The following is a 17205-nucleotide window of genomic DNA, read 5'->3' as shown; positions in this document are numbered from 1 at the left end:
GTCGCCTTTTCATTCTAACAAGGTATTCATGTAATTTTAAATTTGAATGGGTTAAAGTATCCACAATATAAATAACACACTTAATTAGGTAGCGCTCGAATCGAACTCTCATTGGTGGCCATGCGGTAGTAGAGATTGAACTCGGACTCGTAGTCCGCAAAGCTGCCATTATTGTACCGTTTACTAGGTGGAACGTAGCGTCGCAAGGGATTCTCGAGCAGGAACTGGTAGATGCGCTGGGCCCTATCCAGCTGCAACTGAGTCTTCACCCCAATGGCCATCAGGTTGTCCAGCAATTGGTCAATTTCCTCGTGCTGACGTCCCGCCTTCAGTCTCAAATCGTGTGGATCAACTGGAAAGCAGGGTGATACGTTTCCTATCAGGCGGATATGAGACAAAATGTCGGAATCGAGCTTACCAATTAACGGCTGCAAATTCAATTTCAAGTCAGACGTGTGTGCGGCAATTGCTGACGCCCACAAAATGCGTTTTCGGACTTCCTGCAGGGCGCCGAAGGGTGTTAGCAAATAGCCTGGGGCCAGTTGAACGGTGGAGACCAACTCCTGAGCCTCGACGATGAGCGGATTGGCGGACAACAGGAAGGAGCTGTCGGAAAAAACAAACTCGTGATTAATTGGAAATAGCACATCCAACGAAGGAATGTTCTCACCAGGCGCGCGGCGTACAACTGAATTTTTCCAGCGGTATTTCCAAAAAGGTATTGAATTCCAGCAAATGCGAGGGTACCGTGGCTCCGGATGCAGCCATCAGTGTGGTGGAGGCTGCTCCGCCCGGCATTAACGTTTTGTTTTCAAAACTGCGACGCATCGTTGAGTTTATTGCGCTGCAATTGCCATCGAACTCCACCTTGGTGCTGGAGAACACGCTATCATTAGCCAGACAGAAACTCTCCGCTCCCAAGATGGACATATTGCTGACTTTTAGCTTAGTGCTCATCAGCTGGGAATTGGCGTTTTGTTTTTGCGTAGCCGCTTGCATATCGTCCAGCAGGTTCTTCATCATATTTCTGGAAAAGAGGATCTTCTCCTTGATCTGCGACAGCTGCACCATGTCCCGCTGGATACGATTGATGCTGACATTTATTTCGCCGTAAACTTGTTTCACAGAGCCTAGCTTTAGATCGTGGTTCTCCAGCTGCTTGGCACTCGCCTCTAGTTCCAGACGCAGATGCTCAATCTGCTCGCGAAGGAATTCGTTCTGGGAGCGATTGAAATTGCGCATGTTGTACTGCACCAGATAGTCGCTGATCAGTTCATCCGCATTTTCTTCGTCGCCCAAACTAATGCTGTTGAAACTGTATACCTTCGATTGCAGTTTGTCCACAAAGACGCTGTAGTCCTGGCAAAAGCGCTCCTCCTTCTGCTCCAGCTCCTTTTGTGCCCCGAAATATTTGGCCGCCAGACCCAGCATATCGGCCTTGGTCTTTAGTAACTTGACCTCGAAGTTACTTAGCGGTGGCTTTGCATTTGTGCACTTGCTTTTGGATTCATTCAGCTTCATGATGTGCTGCAGCTGCTCCTCTTTGATCTTCATCACAACGTTCAGAAGCAGGGCGTTGGGAATATCCGCGAAGGTGCTCCGCATCTCATCCCACAAGCGCTGCTTGGCATCTGCCAAATTGTTCACCGCATTGCCCTCGTCGCACATTGCGTAGAAGGTCTCCAGCTGCTTGAGAGCCTGCTCCACAGCCCTTGCAGCCTGCGCCTCGCTAGCATTTTTGGCACTCAGCTTCACGGGCGTGGTGGCCAAGATCTGGACCTTGTTCTTCAACTCCTGGTCGTAGTTTTTATTCAGGGACTCCAGCTTTAGGTCAAGGATATTGCATTTGGATTCAAGCAGTTGCTTTCGGTTCTCGGCACTGATGGTTTGAATGTCTGTGGGCGATAAACCGGATGAGATTAAAGTCTAGCTATGTTAATTTTATACCCACTCTTGGTCTTGATGACGGCGGATAACTTTTGATACTCTTTCCGTGCCTCCGTCAGCTCTTGATTCGCCTTCTCCTTGGACTTCTTCAGCTCCTCTATTTTCTGGTACCTCTGGAGTTCCGGTGGCTGGAAGCTCCTAGAAGCCACCGGCACCATTTTATCCTTATAGCGAGCCACTTGGGCAATCAGCAGGTTCTCGCGCACCTCCCGCACGCATTCCACCGGCTGGATGCGGGATTGCAGCTGGTCCAAAAGTAAACTAGAGCCAGACTTAAAAATCCTGTGCATCAAAAAGCGGGTTTTAAGTACGAATAGTAGGTGAATTTAATAATACAGATGTAACTTACCTTCGAAGTGCATCATCGGTCGGCAGGGAAGTGGGCGGGCATCCTAGACTAGTGGCCCAGTGCTTAAATTCTATTATTTTCTCCTGGTAAGCCATAAATTGCAATTAATTGTATTTTTCGCAAAAAGGCGCAGTCATTTGAAACGGGCATTCACCAACACAATCAAATCGGACAGGGTTGCCAATGAACCGCGATTCGCATCAAGTTGGCAGCCCCCATAACGGTTATTTAAAATAAATTCAATTTTCGAATTGTCTTAATATTTGATGGCATTAAGCACAAAATGTATTCATAAAATAAATTTTTTTCTGATTTTTTTTTAATTTAAATTGCTTTAAGATTTGCCACTTAGTTTACCTCCTTGCGGTTTGAGTTCTGAGAAAAATGTTTACTGCTACACAGCTAAGTGCGAGTAGCTAGAAAGGTTAAATTAAAACTTGAATTTGTCTCCAACAAATAAATATATATACGTAAGTAACCTTACTAATTAGCTCTAGCGGAATCAAGCTTAATCCGAGAAAATAATATTTTAAATCATAAATAGTTTATTAATTACCACATTTTGGATAGAAAACATAGTTCCTAGCTAGTTATAGCTAAAAAGTCGGCAGCACTGTCTTAAGCAGTTCCCTGTGACCAGTGCTGGAAAACACTCGCTGTCTTTTGAGCGGCGCACGTGGAGCAAAATCGAATTGCTCACGTTTTTCCTAAACTCTGCTCCAAAAAACCGGATAAATTAAGTTAAAAATATGGGTCGGAAGGCGGAATATAGTGATAAACCGAAGAAGGGACCTGGGCGCAAGGCCCGCAAACAAGGACCGCCTGTTTTTCGCAAACAATCGTTTGGTGAGTGCTGGTCAAGATTACCCCATCGTTCGGGTGTTCATTTCAAATGTTTTAATTCACAGCTCCCATGGAAGAGGAGGACAAGAAGCTCTCCCACCGACAGAAGCAAAGATTTGTGAAGCGGGAGCAGAAAAAAGTGGTCCAGAAGGCCAAACTGCAGGAGAAGAAGGCTAAGGGAAAGCTACCGCAACCGGCTAAGAGGAAGACGGCCTACAACAGCGACAGCGATCCAGAGGACAATGAAGAGGAGCAACAGGTTGCATCCTCCGATGAGGAGGTGCCTCAACTGGTGCGGGCTCCGCAGAGCAAGAAATCCACAGCTACCAAGGGCTTTACAGATGACAACGATGCTTGGCTGAAGCCGAAAAAACAGAAGAAGCAGCCAGAAACAGAGTCCGAGGAGGAGGATGAGGAGGCGGAGAACGGCTCCCAAGATGAGTTGGAGGACGACTCCGACGACGACGATGGCCTGGAAGCAGAAGAAGAATCTGGAGAGGAAGGGGAAGACGATGAGGAAGAGGATGAATCTGACGATGACACCGCTCAGGTTGGCAAGCTGGCCGATCTTTCCGATGATGATGATGTCAACTCCGACGATGACTTTGATATATCGGGCGAGGAAGATGGTGTTCAGGCAGACAGTGACGAAGAGGAGGATGAGGACGACGATGATGATGATGACAAGCTGCCTATCGAACGGGCTAACAAGAAACTCAAAAAGCGCGAGGCTAAGGAAGCCCAAATGGCCGACGACGAAATGTTGGAAACCGTTGACAGGCAGGATGTTTTCCAGCTACCCGTCGAAGGCGAAGAAACCGAGAAGGACCTAACCCTGCAGGAAGTGCAACAGCGCATTAAGGACGTCAGCTTGGTTTTATCCGACTTCAAAAAGTATCGCCAGGCGGATAGGTCTCGCGGGGAGTACATCGATTTGTTGCGCAGGGATCTGTGTTTGTATTACAGCTACAACGAGTTTTTGATGGAGAAGCTGATGGACATGTTACCGCTGACAGAGCTAATGGAATATCTGGAGGCCTCAGAGGTTAGTTTAGTTTATAAAAATTGAAGTCAAATGTTTAATAATTAATATGTTCTCCTTTAGATTGCTCGTCCCCTGACCATACGGACCAATACTCTAAAAACACGTCGTAGGGATTTGGCCGGAGCTCTGATCAATCGTGGCGTCAACTTGGATCCCCTTGGCAAATGGACGAAAGTGGGATTGGTTGTCTTTAACTCACAGGTGCCGCTAGGTGCAACTCCAGAGTATCTGGCTGGTCACTACATGATTCAGGGCGCCTCCTCGCTGCTGCCTGTAATGGCACTCGCCCCCCAGGAGAACGAACGCATCCTGGACATGTGCTCGGCCCCAGGTGGAAAGGGATCCCACATCGCAAGTATCATGAAGAACACTGGTGTGCTCTTCGCCAACGATTCGAACAGGGATCGCATCAAGGCCATTGTTGCCAATTTCCATCGCCTGGGAATTGTGAATGCGGTGGTCAGCTGCGAAGACGGCACAAAGTTCCGGAATATTATGACTGGCTTTGACCGCGTCCTGCTGGATGCTCCTTGCACAGGAACTGGCGTCGTCTCCAAGGATCCCAGTGTGAAGACCACCAAGTCGGAAGTAGATGTGCAAAGGTGCTACAATCTGCAGAGGAAGCTCCTGCTGACTGCCATTGATTGTACGGATGCGAAGTCATCAACTGGCGGCTACATTGTCTACTCAACTTGCTCAGTGTTGCCCGAGGAGAACGAATGGGTTATCGACTATGCATTAAAGAAGCGAAACGTCAAACTTGTGCCCACTGGTCTGGACTTCGGCGTAGAGGGCTTCACCAAGTTCCGGCAGCATCGGTTCCATCCTAGCTTAAACCTTACCAAGCGCTACTACCCGCACACCCACAACATGGACGGATTCTACGTGGCCAAGCTTAAGAAATTCTCCAACACCATACCTATAACTAAGGAGCAGCAGGAGGAGGATGAGAAGCAGCTGGACGAGGCCATCGAGGCGGAGGCCACTACAGAAGCGGCTGCTGAGCCTGAGGAGGAGGAGGAAGCATCAAAGGAGAAGGGTCCCCGAAAGCTGTTGGGCAAGCGTGCCGGAAAACCGAGTTTCACCGAAATCGAACAGGAGCTGAAGAAGAAGAAGCGAGAAGAGAGCAAGACCAAGTATGTGGCCAAGGTATTTGAGCAGCCCGTCAAGGCGCCCAAAAAGCCAAAGCCAGAACAGCCGGCGGAGAAGAAAGAGAAGAAAGCCCAGGCACCAGCCGAGAAAACAAATGGAAGCGAGGCACCTTCTAAACCTACACCTAAAAAAAAACAAACCAATGGCAAAACTCCAGCTTCCAATTCAGATGCAAAACCATTAAATAAAAAGAACCAAGCAACGCAACCCAAGGAAAATGGATCCGCTTCACCAGCTAAACCCGAGGCCAAAAAGCCAACGGTCAATGGCACAGAGTCCCCTACTAAACCAGCAGCTAAGGAACCGAAAAATAAGCCACAGCCGAAAGGAAAACAGCCGGCCAAGGCAAGCGCCAAGCTGGCCAAGGCGCCGCGAGTGGATATCGACGATGTGCCCATTTTGGAGGGAAAGCCCATCAAGAAGCAGAACAAGCTGAGGCAGAAATCCAAACAAATTGGCCAGCTGAAAAAGTCCACGGCGGGAGCGAATGCTGGAAAGAAGCAAAAGTTCAAGAAGTGAACACCTTAGATCCAGTTTGGTTAAGTAGACTATAAGCCTGTGACATATAGTTGGGGTAGTCCCGACGCGATTACCTGTTTTATATTGCGAACTGTCTTAGCGAACGATTGAAGATTGAACTACAACAGTGGTGTAATTAAGATTCAATAAACGTTAAGCTCTGATTAATGTAGTCAGCAAGCGGTTTTATATAAATTGTAAAGGTGGCAGCTACATTTAATTGGGCGGGGAATTGCTCTACATTTCAAATGGGAATCTAGTATTGACCGAGTTGTCACTATCAGTCCCAAAGCTCGATCGCCAGATCGAAGGTGTCCAAGCTCAGCAGAGCGTTGCGATAATCTGTTGTTTCATTAATTATTCAGTATGAATCGAGCGAGCTTAATGGGCAGTTTACTTTTGCTGTGCTGTTGCCTGGTGGCATTATTAATTCCCATCCAGGCGCTAGTGGACATCAACGTTGCAACGGCGAACGATATTCACAGTAATCTGAACAGAACAACATCGCCATGCACGAATTTCTGGAATTTTGCCTGCGGTGGCTTCTCCAGTGCCTCTGAATATGTGGACAACTTCGAACGCGTAGAGGATCAGTTTGCCAGTGCCATGGTGGAGTTCATGGAGAGCCACTTGGGAGAAAACGATACACTGGCACCCCGACTCATAGGACAAATGCGACTGTACTACAAGGCCTGCACGGAGGATATGCGAAAGCTACACGGGAATCCCCGCCCAGAAGAACTGGTTAATCACTGGACCGTGCACCCTAAAAAGTTCCTCGTGGACGGCTTGAATGGTGTGTTCATTGATGAGCGAGTTGATGTGGCCGCCAATGATTCCATGCGCTGGCTTGTTCAGATTAAGATGCCCGATCCGGCTGCCAGATATAGTGACCTGCGGGTCTTGCAGCTCATGCGACTTTACGAAGAAGAGTGGTACACGTGGGGAGTGTTTGAACTGGTGGAGAAAATGCATCAGCTTCAGGATGAGTATCGTGCACAAAATCCTTTGGTATATACATGGAGTTACAGTGAATTAAGGCGGCAAATCCCCATTCCACATTCCTTTTTCATTGAATTATTGGGTGGGAACCATACTGAAGAGTTCGATCGTCTGACCTTCGAGGTGAGTGATGTGGAGTATTTGCGGGAATGTTTTCGCTTCCTACGGGATTTCGCCAGAGATCCCAAGGACACCTATATTCGTGCACGCCAGTATGTTTTAGTTGAGGAGTCAGAGCCTAGGGAGCGGAATCCAAGGAGCTGCATTCACCATATGCGTGCCTATCTTCCCCTGGGCATGAACTACATCTATGATCGATTTATATACCAAAACCGGGAGCAGGATGCCCAGAAGCTACAGGAGATTTTATCCAACTTAAAGGCAACTTTTGGGAAATACTTGGATGCCAATCGCCTGCAACTTACGACCGACCAGTTGGCCTATGTGAGAGCAAAGTTGAAAGGTATTCAGATTAGAATTGGAAATTTACCAGAGGAGAAATCCCCCGAGTTCTATAACAATCACTATGGAAGTGCTAATTTTACCAGGACAAACTTTCTGGCCAATCTTCTTGAAGCATTGGCCCTACGAACGCGTCTCCAGAATGCTGGACTGCTTGAAAGGGATTCTCGAGTGGATCTGCGGCACTACTATGTCAACGACAACGTGCGCAAGGCCCGTACTTCTCCCTTCTATGAGAACGAAAGGAACACCATAACCGTTCCCATGGAATTTTTGCAGTGGCCTCTGTTCGATCACCGACAGCACGCCATCTTCCAGCACAGTCTAGTGGGAGCAGTGATGGGCCACGAGATGAACCACGCCTTCGAACAGGAAGGTATACTCTTTGAAGCCGCCGGAAATGAGTCACCTGTGGGCTTGGAGATCCGGGAGTCGCAGGCTTTCCGGGATGCAATTAAGTGTGCGGAGCAACCACCATTCGTCTCGCTGAAAGAACGCCTGGCGGATCTCAATGGCCTGCAACTGGCCTACGATTCCTTCTTTGGCTTGGACCACGACTCCCGGAAGTTCGAGTACCGTCCGTATGCTTTTGAGCGGCAGTTCACGGCGCCCCAGCTGTTCCACCTTAGCTACGCCCAGTTCTTCTGCGGATCCCTGCCGCCGGTGATCGCCCACGATCGGGACGATGAGCGTGTGAACGTGAGCGTTGGCAATTTGCGTCAATTTGCATACGACTTCAATTGCGAAACGAGTCACTCGACCAACTGCGAAATGTGGCGCCCAAGGGAGGAGGCTAATTCCAATCGAAATGTGCATCCATAACACTAAAATGTAACACGGAATATATTGTGATCAAATGGGCTGCCTTGCTATTGATATCCTGGAAAAAAGAAATAAATTCAATGTTATAAATATACAAACAAACAAACGACTTTATACTATCCAATAAGTTCCTATAATGATTGTATCTGCAATATTTAAACACTCACTAGAAAGTTAAATAAGTATTCTAAATCGCTGTGAGGGATGTTCCAGTTCCAGGGTATTCGGTGGCTTATTCCTGTTCGCAGTTGACAAACCCCATTTGGCGGGCCATTCAGGCTGAGTGTCAATTGCAGCTGACAGGCCATCGCAATCGCAATCACAATCACAATCAAAATCGTTGCAATCGTCAATTGAATGCAAATACCGCAGAAAATGCCGGTCTCACCGGGAGCTTTTAGCTCACTGCCTCTCCCACTTTCTCTTGCCGCTCTCTCTCTGCTCGAGCTTTTCAACTTGTTGCGGTAGTTTCGGTTCAACTGGTGTTGTATCCTGTGCATGTGTGTGCGTGGGAGCCCTGATTGCTGTGTAGGTGTGCTTTTCCTCAAAGCTCGCATTTTCATCCGCCCCGTGGGCCGCAGTTTGGCGCTGTCTTTGGCCGCCTTTGGACGCGTGTGCCAGGTCGCCGTGTCTGTCGTTCGACTGCCCATAATCTTGGCCCGGCTGGTGCTCCTCCGATTATCTCGCCATCTCGCACAGAGCGCAGCATCCGCGTAAAACACCACGAGCGCCGCAGGCTTAATTCTGTTTTCCGTCGTAATTTCGGTGTTATTTCTGTTTTTTTTCGATTCGCTCGTTGTATTCGGGAAGTATTCGATGTCATCTAAAATAAAACGTGTTCCCAGGTTCCTAATATGTGTCATTTCGCGATCATGCGAGTGTGTTAGCTAATGCAAACAAATAAATGATAATGATAAAAAGGCGATAAACGTATAAAGCTCCGCAAAAGAAAAGAGGTGCAAAAAAACAATAAGAAAACCCCATGTGAGTGCGAAGAAGGGGCGCTAATTCGCGAATTCGACAGTTAGCTCGGGATGGGGCGTGAGATCGGGAGACCCTGACCCCCAGAACGACGCCAAACATCCAGATCCAGTCCAAAAGATCCATTCCTCGGCCGGTGCATAACAAATTGGGCAAATACCGGGCTGCCCGGGGCCACAAAAACATTCCGCAGAGCGCCACGGGTGGCGCACGGGGTCCAAATTCGCAACCAAATCAAAATCCAAGTGGCGATGATCACTTAGCAGCTTGCTCCCATTAGCAAACAATGGAGAAGTCCGCAAATAGACTTTAAATTGAAGAATAAACGTCTGATTAGACTCAATGGCCGTCGGATTATCCGCTACCAGCATCACAAAAAGCAAAAACAAATTTCCATGGTGAAGAAGGGAGGGTCGTGGCGCTGAGGGATTCTTATATACACTTCTTTATGAACCCAAAAAAAACCTCTGCTTACGTAGCAAATTTTATTAACTTAATTAACAAATATTCAAATATATTTGGCATTAGTCCTTATTGTTTTTTCTGGCAATGTGAAATAGTCTTTCTATTTATTGAAAACCTATCTCGAACTGTATTTCCTTTATTCCGTGTCTACCTTTTTTGGACTATCATAGCTGATACTGATACGCTGAAGCAGAAAACAAATAAAAAATAAATATAGATAGATAAATTGTGGAAAACTGAAAGTGTGAGCTCAATGCTTTTGAAGACTAATTGCCTTAAAAATAGTTTCTGGAAGTTCTTACAAATATGGTCGTCTCCACAACGTATTGAATTGTTTGCCAGTCTCGCCTACCCACGATTTTATATCTTATATGCAAATGTGTTTGCTCCATTTGCATGTTTACGACTCGGATTATCCGGATAAAGGGGCCTTGAGGTGCTTGGGGACATCATGTCCTCTATAGGCCCCCACTGCCCCCTGCTCTGCCCACCCTCTGCTTCCTGCATCCTGCAGGGGGATTTTTTAATTAATTCCTATCCGGCGGGATGGGCATCCTCCAGCTTTTTCCGAACTGCATTTGAAAATTGTGCTTTAATGCATATTTCAGATGTGCGCCACGCCCACGCCCACACACATACACAAAAACACTCACACTCACGCGATGTTGCTGTTGTTGAGCAAATATAAACACTTGTAATATTCACCCTTTATATGCGCCAGCATCACCCGCACTCCCCGTCCCCAATTCATTAGGCCCCCTTTTCCCGGGTCCCCAAAAGGCAAGCAGGGGATACGAAATCGCGACTGGCTTCGGGACTCAGCAGGGCGCAAATTGTTTGCGACTCTCCAATATGAATTGTTAAGTAAATACGAAAATTTAATTATACTCGATTGTAAGAAGGCGAAGCGGGCGGCAATGTAGGTGGGCGAAAACTTTTGGGGGTTGGGGCTAAAATTAGCAAATGGCTTTCGAGTGTAAGTACGCCCATTTTGAGTGGCCTTTGTTCGATCTACTAACTCTAAATGCATTTTGTGTGTTGTGTGTTAGGAAGTGACTGACTTTGTTCGATTGCCCTCTCGGTGAGCTCCCTCCCGATCTTCAACCTTCAAATCCTTTTACACCGAGACAAATTGCGGGTTATAACAGTAACATATGAGTGTTTTTTGAATCATATCTCTCCCAAATAAGTAAACGTTGTACTGTAATTTTCTCATGTTTGTAAACACAATATAAATATACACAATATCGGATTTATATATAGTTAATATCATAAATTGAAAGACTCAAAAATGATTGGCCATCCAAGTCTTTAATGGTCTTTATCCCAATATAAAATGTAATAACAAGTGTAGAAAATACAAATTAAAAGATGATTCTGAGATGCAATGAAACTATCTGAGTTGGCGACCCGAAAAGGCTGCTAATTGAGTTTGCAAATGGATGGTTAATCAGATATTTGCCTTTACATTTCCCCACTTAGTCACTATTTGCACATAGTTCTCGTGGCTGTCGCGGTTAGCTAATTGAATATATTAATAGGTATTGATTGCTCCCCTAGCAGCTGCTCCTGGATTGGCCTCCATGATGCTGGTGGTCCTTAGCCATGTACCCTTTCTGCATCCAGTGCCCCTGAAGCGCTGCTGCCATAAAGCAGATAAAACAAACTTTGCATGAACTCATGAAATTTTAAAATTACATCATGTTTATGTATCTGGGCGTGTGTCCATGACGGGGTGGAATTACTATGCATGTTCCTGGGTATCTCCATGGCTTCTGCTCCTTGAACTCCAACTTCTACTCCAACTCACCTGCTCTGCAACAGGCAATAAAATGCCCGCAGCTCTGTTGCCGAACTTGTGTGAAAATTGCAAATGAAAAGGGAAGTATTTTTGTTTCATGCCGACTTTATTCAACTTTCTGTTTTGGCAGGGCATTAAAACATATTTACGATTCCACACCGTTGCCCCCCGCATATCCAATGCGTCCTGCGAGTTCAAGGCATCTTCAGAAGTTGTTATGCTGTTGTAAGCCAATAAAATTGGTAAGCATGTGAAATGAAGTCGTCTGGCAAAGCGGCGTATGCTTGATATCGCTCCCAGTTGCTCATACGCCATGTGCTCCGTGCTCCATCTGCTCCATCTCCCAGTCTGTGCGTTTGGTTTCGTTTCAATTTTCTTTTAATTTGTAAACTTTAGCCGTGTCCATGTGGACCGTGTGGGTGTCTGTGTGTTTTGCTTGGCCGTAGACTACCTTGTCTCACGGGGTGATGGTCAAGAGGATAAGGATGACGAGGCGAATGACGATGTTCGGCATCCATCCAACCGCCCGGCCATCCATCCATCTATTTATTTGCCTTCGGACGGGCAAAACCATAAATATCGATATGATGCCGCCTGACTGCGTCTGCCATTCCATTGGCTTCGATTTAATTCGCCTCGATTCAATGCGATTCGTTTCGATTCGATTGGATTTGATTCTTCCGCCAGCTGACGTTGTCGTTTTCGTTGTCGTCGACTTCTGACTTCTACACTTCTATACACGCTTCGCTGGATGGGCTCGTTCATTCATAAAGCTGCTGCCTTCTGCTTCCTGCTGGCCATAGTTTTTATTGCCGCTCGTCTTTCTCAGCACATTTAATTTACGTGGTTTTTATCACGCTCCGCCACTGGCATATGGCGCTGGCTTAATGTCTTTTAATTGATGCGAAGATAGTAGAATTTGCACTTTGGCGAATTTCATTGATAAGGCAGGCTGGAAGTGAGTATCACCAATGGATACTCCATAATGCCAAGATAACTCACCATTGAACTTTGAACTTTAACATTTATGTTTGAAACCCAATGCCATGAATTATCTGAAAACATTATTATTTATTAAATATAAACTTTAGCAGGAAGCTTCTTAAATTACTACATCAATATCTTAAATGTATGTGCATTAGATTGTCGAGGAAGCGAATGTTTTGCCAAAGGTATTTCAGAATATGAATTTTATATGTAATATGCTAATTTGGTTTCAACATAATGATTGTTTTTCCGGCATTAATTGAGTAATACATGAAATATGCGAATGGTACTTTGGCAATCCTGCTGCTCATGAGAACTCTCTGATTTATGATGACAATTATGAAAATTATTCTCTTCATGAGTAAGGCATATGAGTTGGGCGTTTTTCCATGTGTAAAACATCGGGAAGTTCCTTGTATTCTACAATTCCTGCAGTTCCATGGCCATAGTTTCGCTATTAGTCGGCCCATTTTGATGGCCAAGCGCGCATGTTACGGATTGCATGTCCGTCTTCGTTGGCCTTTCCATTGCCCACATGCCGATTGCCAATTAATTTTCATTTGTTTTGACACTCCATAAATCATCGGAGGAGCAGCGGAGCAGCAGTGGAACAGGAATGTTGGAGAGCAGTGTGCAGTGGCCAGTGAATATTAGGCATACGCCCTGTTGCACCAGCCGCAAGCACTGGATGCCCACGATTCATTTGAAACTGGGCGCTATTATTATTTACATTGGTCAAACAGTCGAAATGTTTATTTGACTGCTGGGCAGCTAATTGTGGCGCATTTGGGGCCAGATTAGTTGCCCCACCATTGGCTCCAAATGACACGGATGCTGATGATTACGATCATCGCCATCATAATCATCATCACGGCGATAACCACAAGCACGCGCTCGTCCAAATAATGCGCTTGTTTGCCAAGCCCATAAATAAATCGCTGCTTCTTTTTTGGATGGAGAGCTTAAGATTGTGGCATGACGACTTCTATGCCAGATGTTTGGCCATTTCGGGATTGAAGGCAAATATTTGCCTACTGAAAAGGCGGCGTGGGATGAGCGGTTTAGAGCCGTTTAGGGAGGCGGAAAACGGTGGTCGTTTGCAGGATCTGCTTTCATTTTAATTGAATCCCTGCACAGAACACAAATTTCCGATGAATTCTATTATATAGCTTTATATAGCGCATTGAAAGTATAAGTAGAGGGGATGTTCTCGAGAAATAGTTTCATTTTCATTGATTTCTCAAGCAAAGACTCGAGTTCCATTAAAAATAAGTACTTAAATTTACATTTTGATTTCTTTACATACTCAGATTGCAATATATAAATAATGTTAAATGAACATACAAAATAAGATGTCTTTTTATTGATTAAAAGAACGATTTTTATTAACATTAAAGTGCATGTCAAGAAAATTGTTGTTTCAAAGATAAATGCTATATTTTTCTCCAAGTTTAAAGGTCATAAGAAGCACGTTTTTTCAGAAAAGGAAAGGTACGCGTGCCTAAAATTTTCGGGCGGATTCCGCTGATTCCGCGGATTCCTCCAACGCGCTGGTAGGTGCAGGTGCAGCTGCTATTTCCTACCAGAACCTACCAGTGCTCGAGATCAAAGTGGTTGGAGGCTATTTATAGGGCGTAATTAGCCGGTCGGACATGGCCAAGATGGCCCATTTAAGTGCACCGAGAACAGATACGGGTCCAGCACATGTGCCGGTGTGCATGGGTCTCCAGCCAGGGCCGCCGTTATCATATCTCCCAACTTGGCACTGACAAAGCTCCTGGCCCACTCATTACCCTCCGGCTGTTAATGCGGCTAAAGCTCTGTGCGTGAGTCGTGCCCAGATGAGATGCGATGGTGCGGGGTAGGATGGGATGAGATGGGTCGGCGACCCGGGGAACAGCTCGCTGCCATGGTATTTGTTCATTAATAAATAACTTGACACTCTTTGTTTTAATCACAGTGCCGCGGATGAGGGGCAGGGCATCTCCATCCTCGTCGGAGGGTGGAAACGCACATGCACCTGGTTTACACATCTGTCACAGGCGCCCCTGCCACCCTGCCACAATTATCGACTAAAGTTACTGCCGCCGGACTAGTTTAATTACTTTGTTGCTTAATTGTTTCATTTAATGATTGTGCGTGACGGGTGTTTGTATTTCTTCTACAAAGTGATAAGGCTTTATTCCCTTGAAAACTATAAACTGTCAAAGTTTTGAATGCAAAACTTGGCAAACTTGGCCTGCGACTAAAACTTGATTTAATTGCCCTGATTACCACCTCCCTGATTATCAGCTCCATCAAGCCCAATTAAATCTCCAACTAAGTATCCCACGAAAGCCATCCAATCGCATTCTCACCCTTGCGAATCGCAATGTTTATCACTGGCATGCAATCTCCATTGCGACAGCTTTCAGCAAACATTATCGAGCGGGAAAGAGTTATGGCAGTTAATGGGGATCTAATGTCTGGACGAGCCAGTAATTGATCGTGGGTGTGTAGCCAAATATAATGGCAGTCGGTTGGAACGATTCTCGAACCGTGTGCCATAAAACGAGTCAATTCCGCTACTCTGGCCGTGGAAAAGTATTTCACGGTGTTCCTGCCCTTTGGTTGCCAATGACAAACCCACTACGCTGTCCATAAAGATTGCGCCGCAGTTATCTAGATTTAATCTGAAGCCACTCCCATAAAAGAGATCCACAAGGGCACGTGATATTCGCATGTATTATTTATACAGATTTTTTATAATTTGTATACACTAGCATAAAAAGCGAAGACCATAAATCGCTGAAGTGAAGAGTGTTTTTCCAAAAACACTCTACTAGTTTCCAGTATTCCTATATGTGAATTTATTTTATTATTTATTCTCTCTCTCTTCAATCAACACAATATGGACCCTTGGGCTTCGGCCTTCTGGATAATTTGTTGAGTCACGGCAACCGAAAATATTTAACCAGCTAGCTAATAAATGCCTTTTATAATATATAGCATATCTATAGAGATATAGAGCCATATGAGCGAATGGAGGCTGTTCTGGGTTGTGGACTTGAAATCTGATTTCGCTACTTTTTCGGTGGCGAAGACTCTTTATTTGAACTGATAACGAGTACTTCTTTCTTGGCTTATTTGCGCAGATTCGTTTAATTGCGCATCGCACGGTGCCCGTGAAGTGCCAGAGTTCAGAAGCGGAGACGCCTCGTTGACAGGTTCCTGCCGTCTTCCATATTGCACCAGCGCTCACCGAGAAACCATCAGAGGACAGAGTCAGGCCTTCCAGGCACCCACACATGGCAGACGACGATTTGAGGGCACTGGTCGATAGCCTGGATGACGCCTCGCAGGACGACCTGGCCAAGGTCATCGCCAACTTCTCCGTGGACATGCTGCAGCGGGCCAGCGCCCTAATTGGCGTCCAGCAGGGCAGCAGTGGGGGGCTGCTCCAAAACCGCACGCAACAGTGCCAGCAGCAGCAGCAGCGGGAGGAGGAGCAGGCGTCCCTGGAGGCCCTAACATCTGGTGCCAAGCGGGTGAGTCTCGACGACTGGGGATGGGTTGGATCCCCATCCAAACACTCCACCAACATGGTCCGTCCGCCAATGAAATATTTAGTACTCATTAGTAATTGACATGTTAGTCAATCCAACAACTCAGTTGTTTAATGCCCCACTAAACCACGTAATGTACTTGATTGCTCTTCGATACGTTAAGCAGTTTTAGCTGGTTGTCCACGAAATCCAACCAAATGCATTACATGTTATTTAATAAATAATAACAGTTTGCTTTTAAACTGGCCAGTTTCACCCAAAATAGCGGAAATATGCCATAGTAATGTTCTCAGCTGAAGATTTCTCTACTGTGTCAGTGTTTATAGGAGTATCAATCCATCATTTTCAATTGAATCATTAACGTTTTGTATGGGGCAATTCAAATAAAAAGCGAGCCGGCCAATAAATATTCCTAATTAGCCTTTGTTTGGCGAACGAATTCACCTCTTTGGTCGATTTGGGAATTTTCCAATTAATTGTATCCGCTAATTGATCCATCTTCAGTTCCGAAATAATTGGCTTCAATCCATCCGCCGCTGAATATCTCTCACTTTGGGTACAATGCGAAAAATCAGGCGAGTGAACTGTCGATCGCTTTCGGATTAAATTATTTTTGGAATTACTTTGGCATTTTATTTCCGGAAAATGCAGCAGCTATTTATTTATGAATTCCTCTCGGCTGTAAACAAAACTAGACCCAAGGAAACCCACTTGAGGCTGCATTTAGCCACATTTGTTTACCCCAAATACACGATCAAGGGCGTTATTCTTCGAAAATTGTCATAAAATGTATGCATTCCTTGACTGTGCCCAAATGAATAGGCTAATGAGTGAAAATCAGAAGAGCAAAGACAAATATTGCCGGAGTTCCCAGTCGTGTTTGGCTTATTCGTTGACAGCTCACAGGTCGCGTGGCTAAGTCCGATCTCTATTAGCTGTCGCAAGAGCTTAGGCTTATCAGTGTGGGCCATAAAAGAATTGACAATTTGTGGAATTCTTCGACGAAAACGCGGTTTTCGCGGTTTTCGGTTCTCGGCGTCACCTGATAAGCTCAATAAAAATATCAATGGAGCTCTGTTTCTAACACCGTCACCATCGCCCGTCGCGATTAATTTGGCGGTGCGGTACGGACTGGACTGGGCTGGGTAAACAATCGCCGGGTCGTATACTTAACATTAATATATACCTTGTGTATCCGTATGCATGAGATTGTTTAGCACGCCATTGCAAATATATAAATAAAGCGGCAGCCGCGCCGCTGGTGATTCTTTCATTTTTTTTTTTT

General features: G+C 45.8%; 4 protein-coding genes across 6 annotated transcripts in view; 3 read left to right on the top strand and 1 right to left on the bottom strand.

The window, feature by feature from the left end:
- Positions 1–6: 6 nt before the first annotated feature.
- Positions 7–2458, bottom strand: LOC120444578 (augmin complex subunit dgt5). The gene is made up of 5 exons (XM_039624338.1): positions 2297–2458; positions 1952–2229; positions 671–1895; positions 419–606; positions 7–352 (listed from the first exon to the last, which is right to left on the bottom strand). Exons 1-5 carry the CDS (start codon positions 2389–2391, stop codon positions 81–83), a joined length of 2058 nt encoding a protein of 685 aa, XP_039480272.1. The 5' UTR covers positions 2392–2458; the 3' UTR covers positions 7–80.
- A 486-nt stretch (positions 2459–2944) lies between these two features.
- On the top strand, positions 2945–6057 carry LOC120445727 (25S rRNA (cytosine-C(5))-methyltransferase nop2). Its single transcript, XM_039626296.2, has 3 exons — positions 2945–3142; positions 3205–4184; positions 4245–6057. Exons 1-3 carry the CDS (start codon positions 3046–3048, stop codon positions 5853–5855), a joined length of 2688 nt encoding a protein of 895 aa, XP_039482230.1. The 5' UTR covers positions 2945–3045; the 3' UTR covers positions 5856–6057.
- A 148-nt stretch (positions 6058–6205) lies between these two features.
- On the top strand, positions 6206–8224 carry LOC120446701 (endothelin-converting enzyme 2). Its single transcript, XM_039627799.1, has one exon. It carries the CDS (start codon positions 6222–6224, stop codon positions 8139–8141), a length of 1920 nt encoding a protein of 639 aa, XP_039483733.1. The 5' UTR covers positions 6206–6221; the 3' UTR covers positions 8142–8224.
- Positions 8225–8733: 509 nt separating this feature from the next.
- Positions 8734–17205, top strand: part of LOC120446866 (diuretic hormone receptor) — an 11138-nt gene continuing 2666 nt past the window's right edge. For all 3 annotated transcript variants that reach the window (XM_039628068.2, XM_044005896.1, XM_039628071.2), the window contains exons 1-2: positions 8734–9125; positions 15510–15902. In XM_039628068.2, coding sequence (XP_039484002.1) covers positions 15663–15902 — 240 coding nt within the window. In that variant the 5' untranslated portion in view covers positions 8734–9125; positions 15510–15662. The remainder of the gene's footprint in view (positions 9126–15509; positions 15903–17205) is intronic.

This window comes from Drosophila santomea, chromosome 2R (assembly GCF_016746245.2).
Source record: "Drosophila santomea strain STO CAGO 1482 chromosome 2R, Prin_Dsan_1.1, whole genome shotgun sequence".
Classification (NCBI taxonomy): Eukaryota; Metazoa; Arthropoda; class Insecta; order Diptera; family Drosophilidae; genus Drosophila; species Drosophila santomea.
The sequence above is the reverse complement of the archived record's forward strand: the minus strand, read 5'-3'. Positions and strand labels throughout refer to the sequence as shown.

Excerpts from the sequence above, each read along its gene's own strand:
- LOC120444578 (XM_039624338.1), bottom strand. The coding sequence starts at position 2,391 with ATGGCTTACCAGGAGAAAATAATAGAATTTAAGCACTGGGCCACTAGT. Across the intron at positions 1,896-1,951 it reads CGCCGTCATCAAGACCAAGA|ACATTCAAACCATCAGTGCC; the intron begins GTGGGTATAAAA and ends TATCGCCCACAG. Across the intron at positions 353-418 it reads GAATTTGCAGCCGTTAATTG|TTGATCCACACGATTTGAGA; the intron begins GTAAGCTCGATT and ends CCTGCTTTCCAG.
- LOC120445727 (XM_039626296.2), top strand. The coding sequence starts at position 3,046 with ATGGGTCGGAAGGCGGAATATAGTGATAAACCGAAGAAGGGACCTGGG. Across the intron at positions 3,143-3,204 it reads TTTTCGCAAACAATCGTTTG|CTCCCATGGAAGAGGAGGAC; the intron begins GTGAGTGCTGGT and ends TTTAATTCACAG. Across the intron at positions 4,185-4,244 it reads AATATCTGGAGGCCTCAGAG|ATTGCTCGTCCCCTGACCAT; the intron begins GTTAGTTTAGTT and ends GTTCTCCTTTAG.
- LOC120446701 (XM_039627799.1), top strand. The coding sequence starts at position 6,222 with ATGAATCGAGCGAGCTTAATGGGCAGTTTACTTTTGCTGTGCTGTTGC.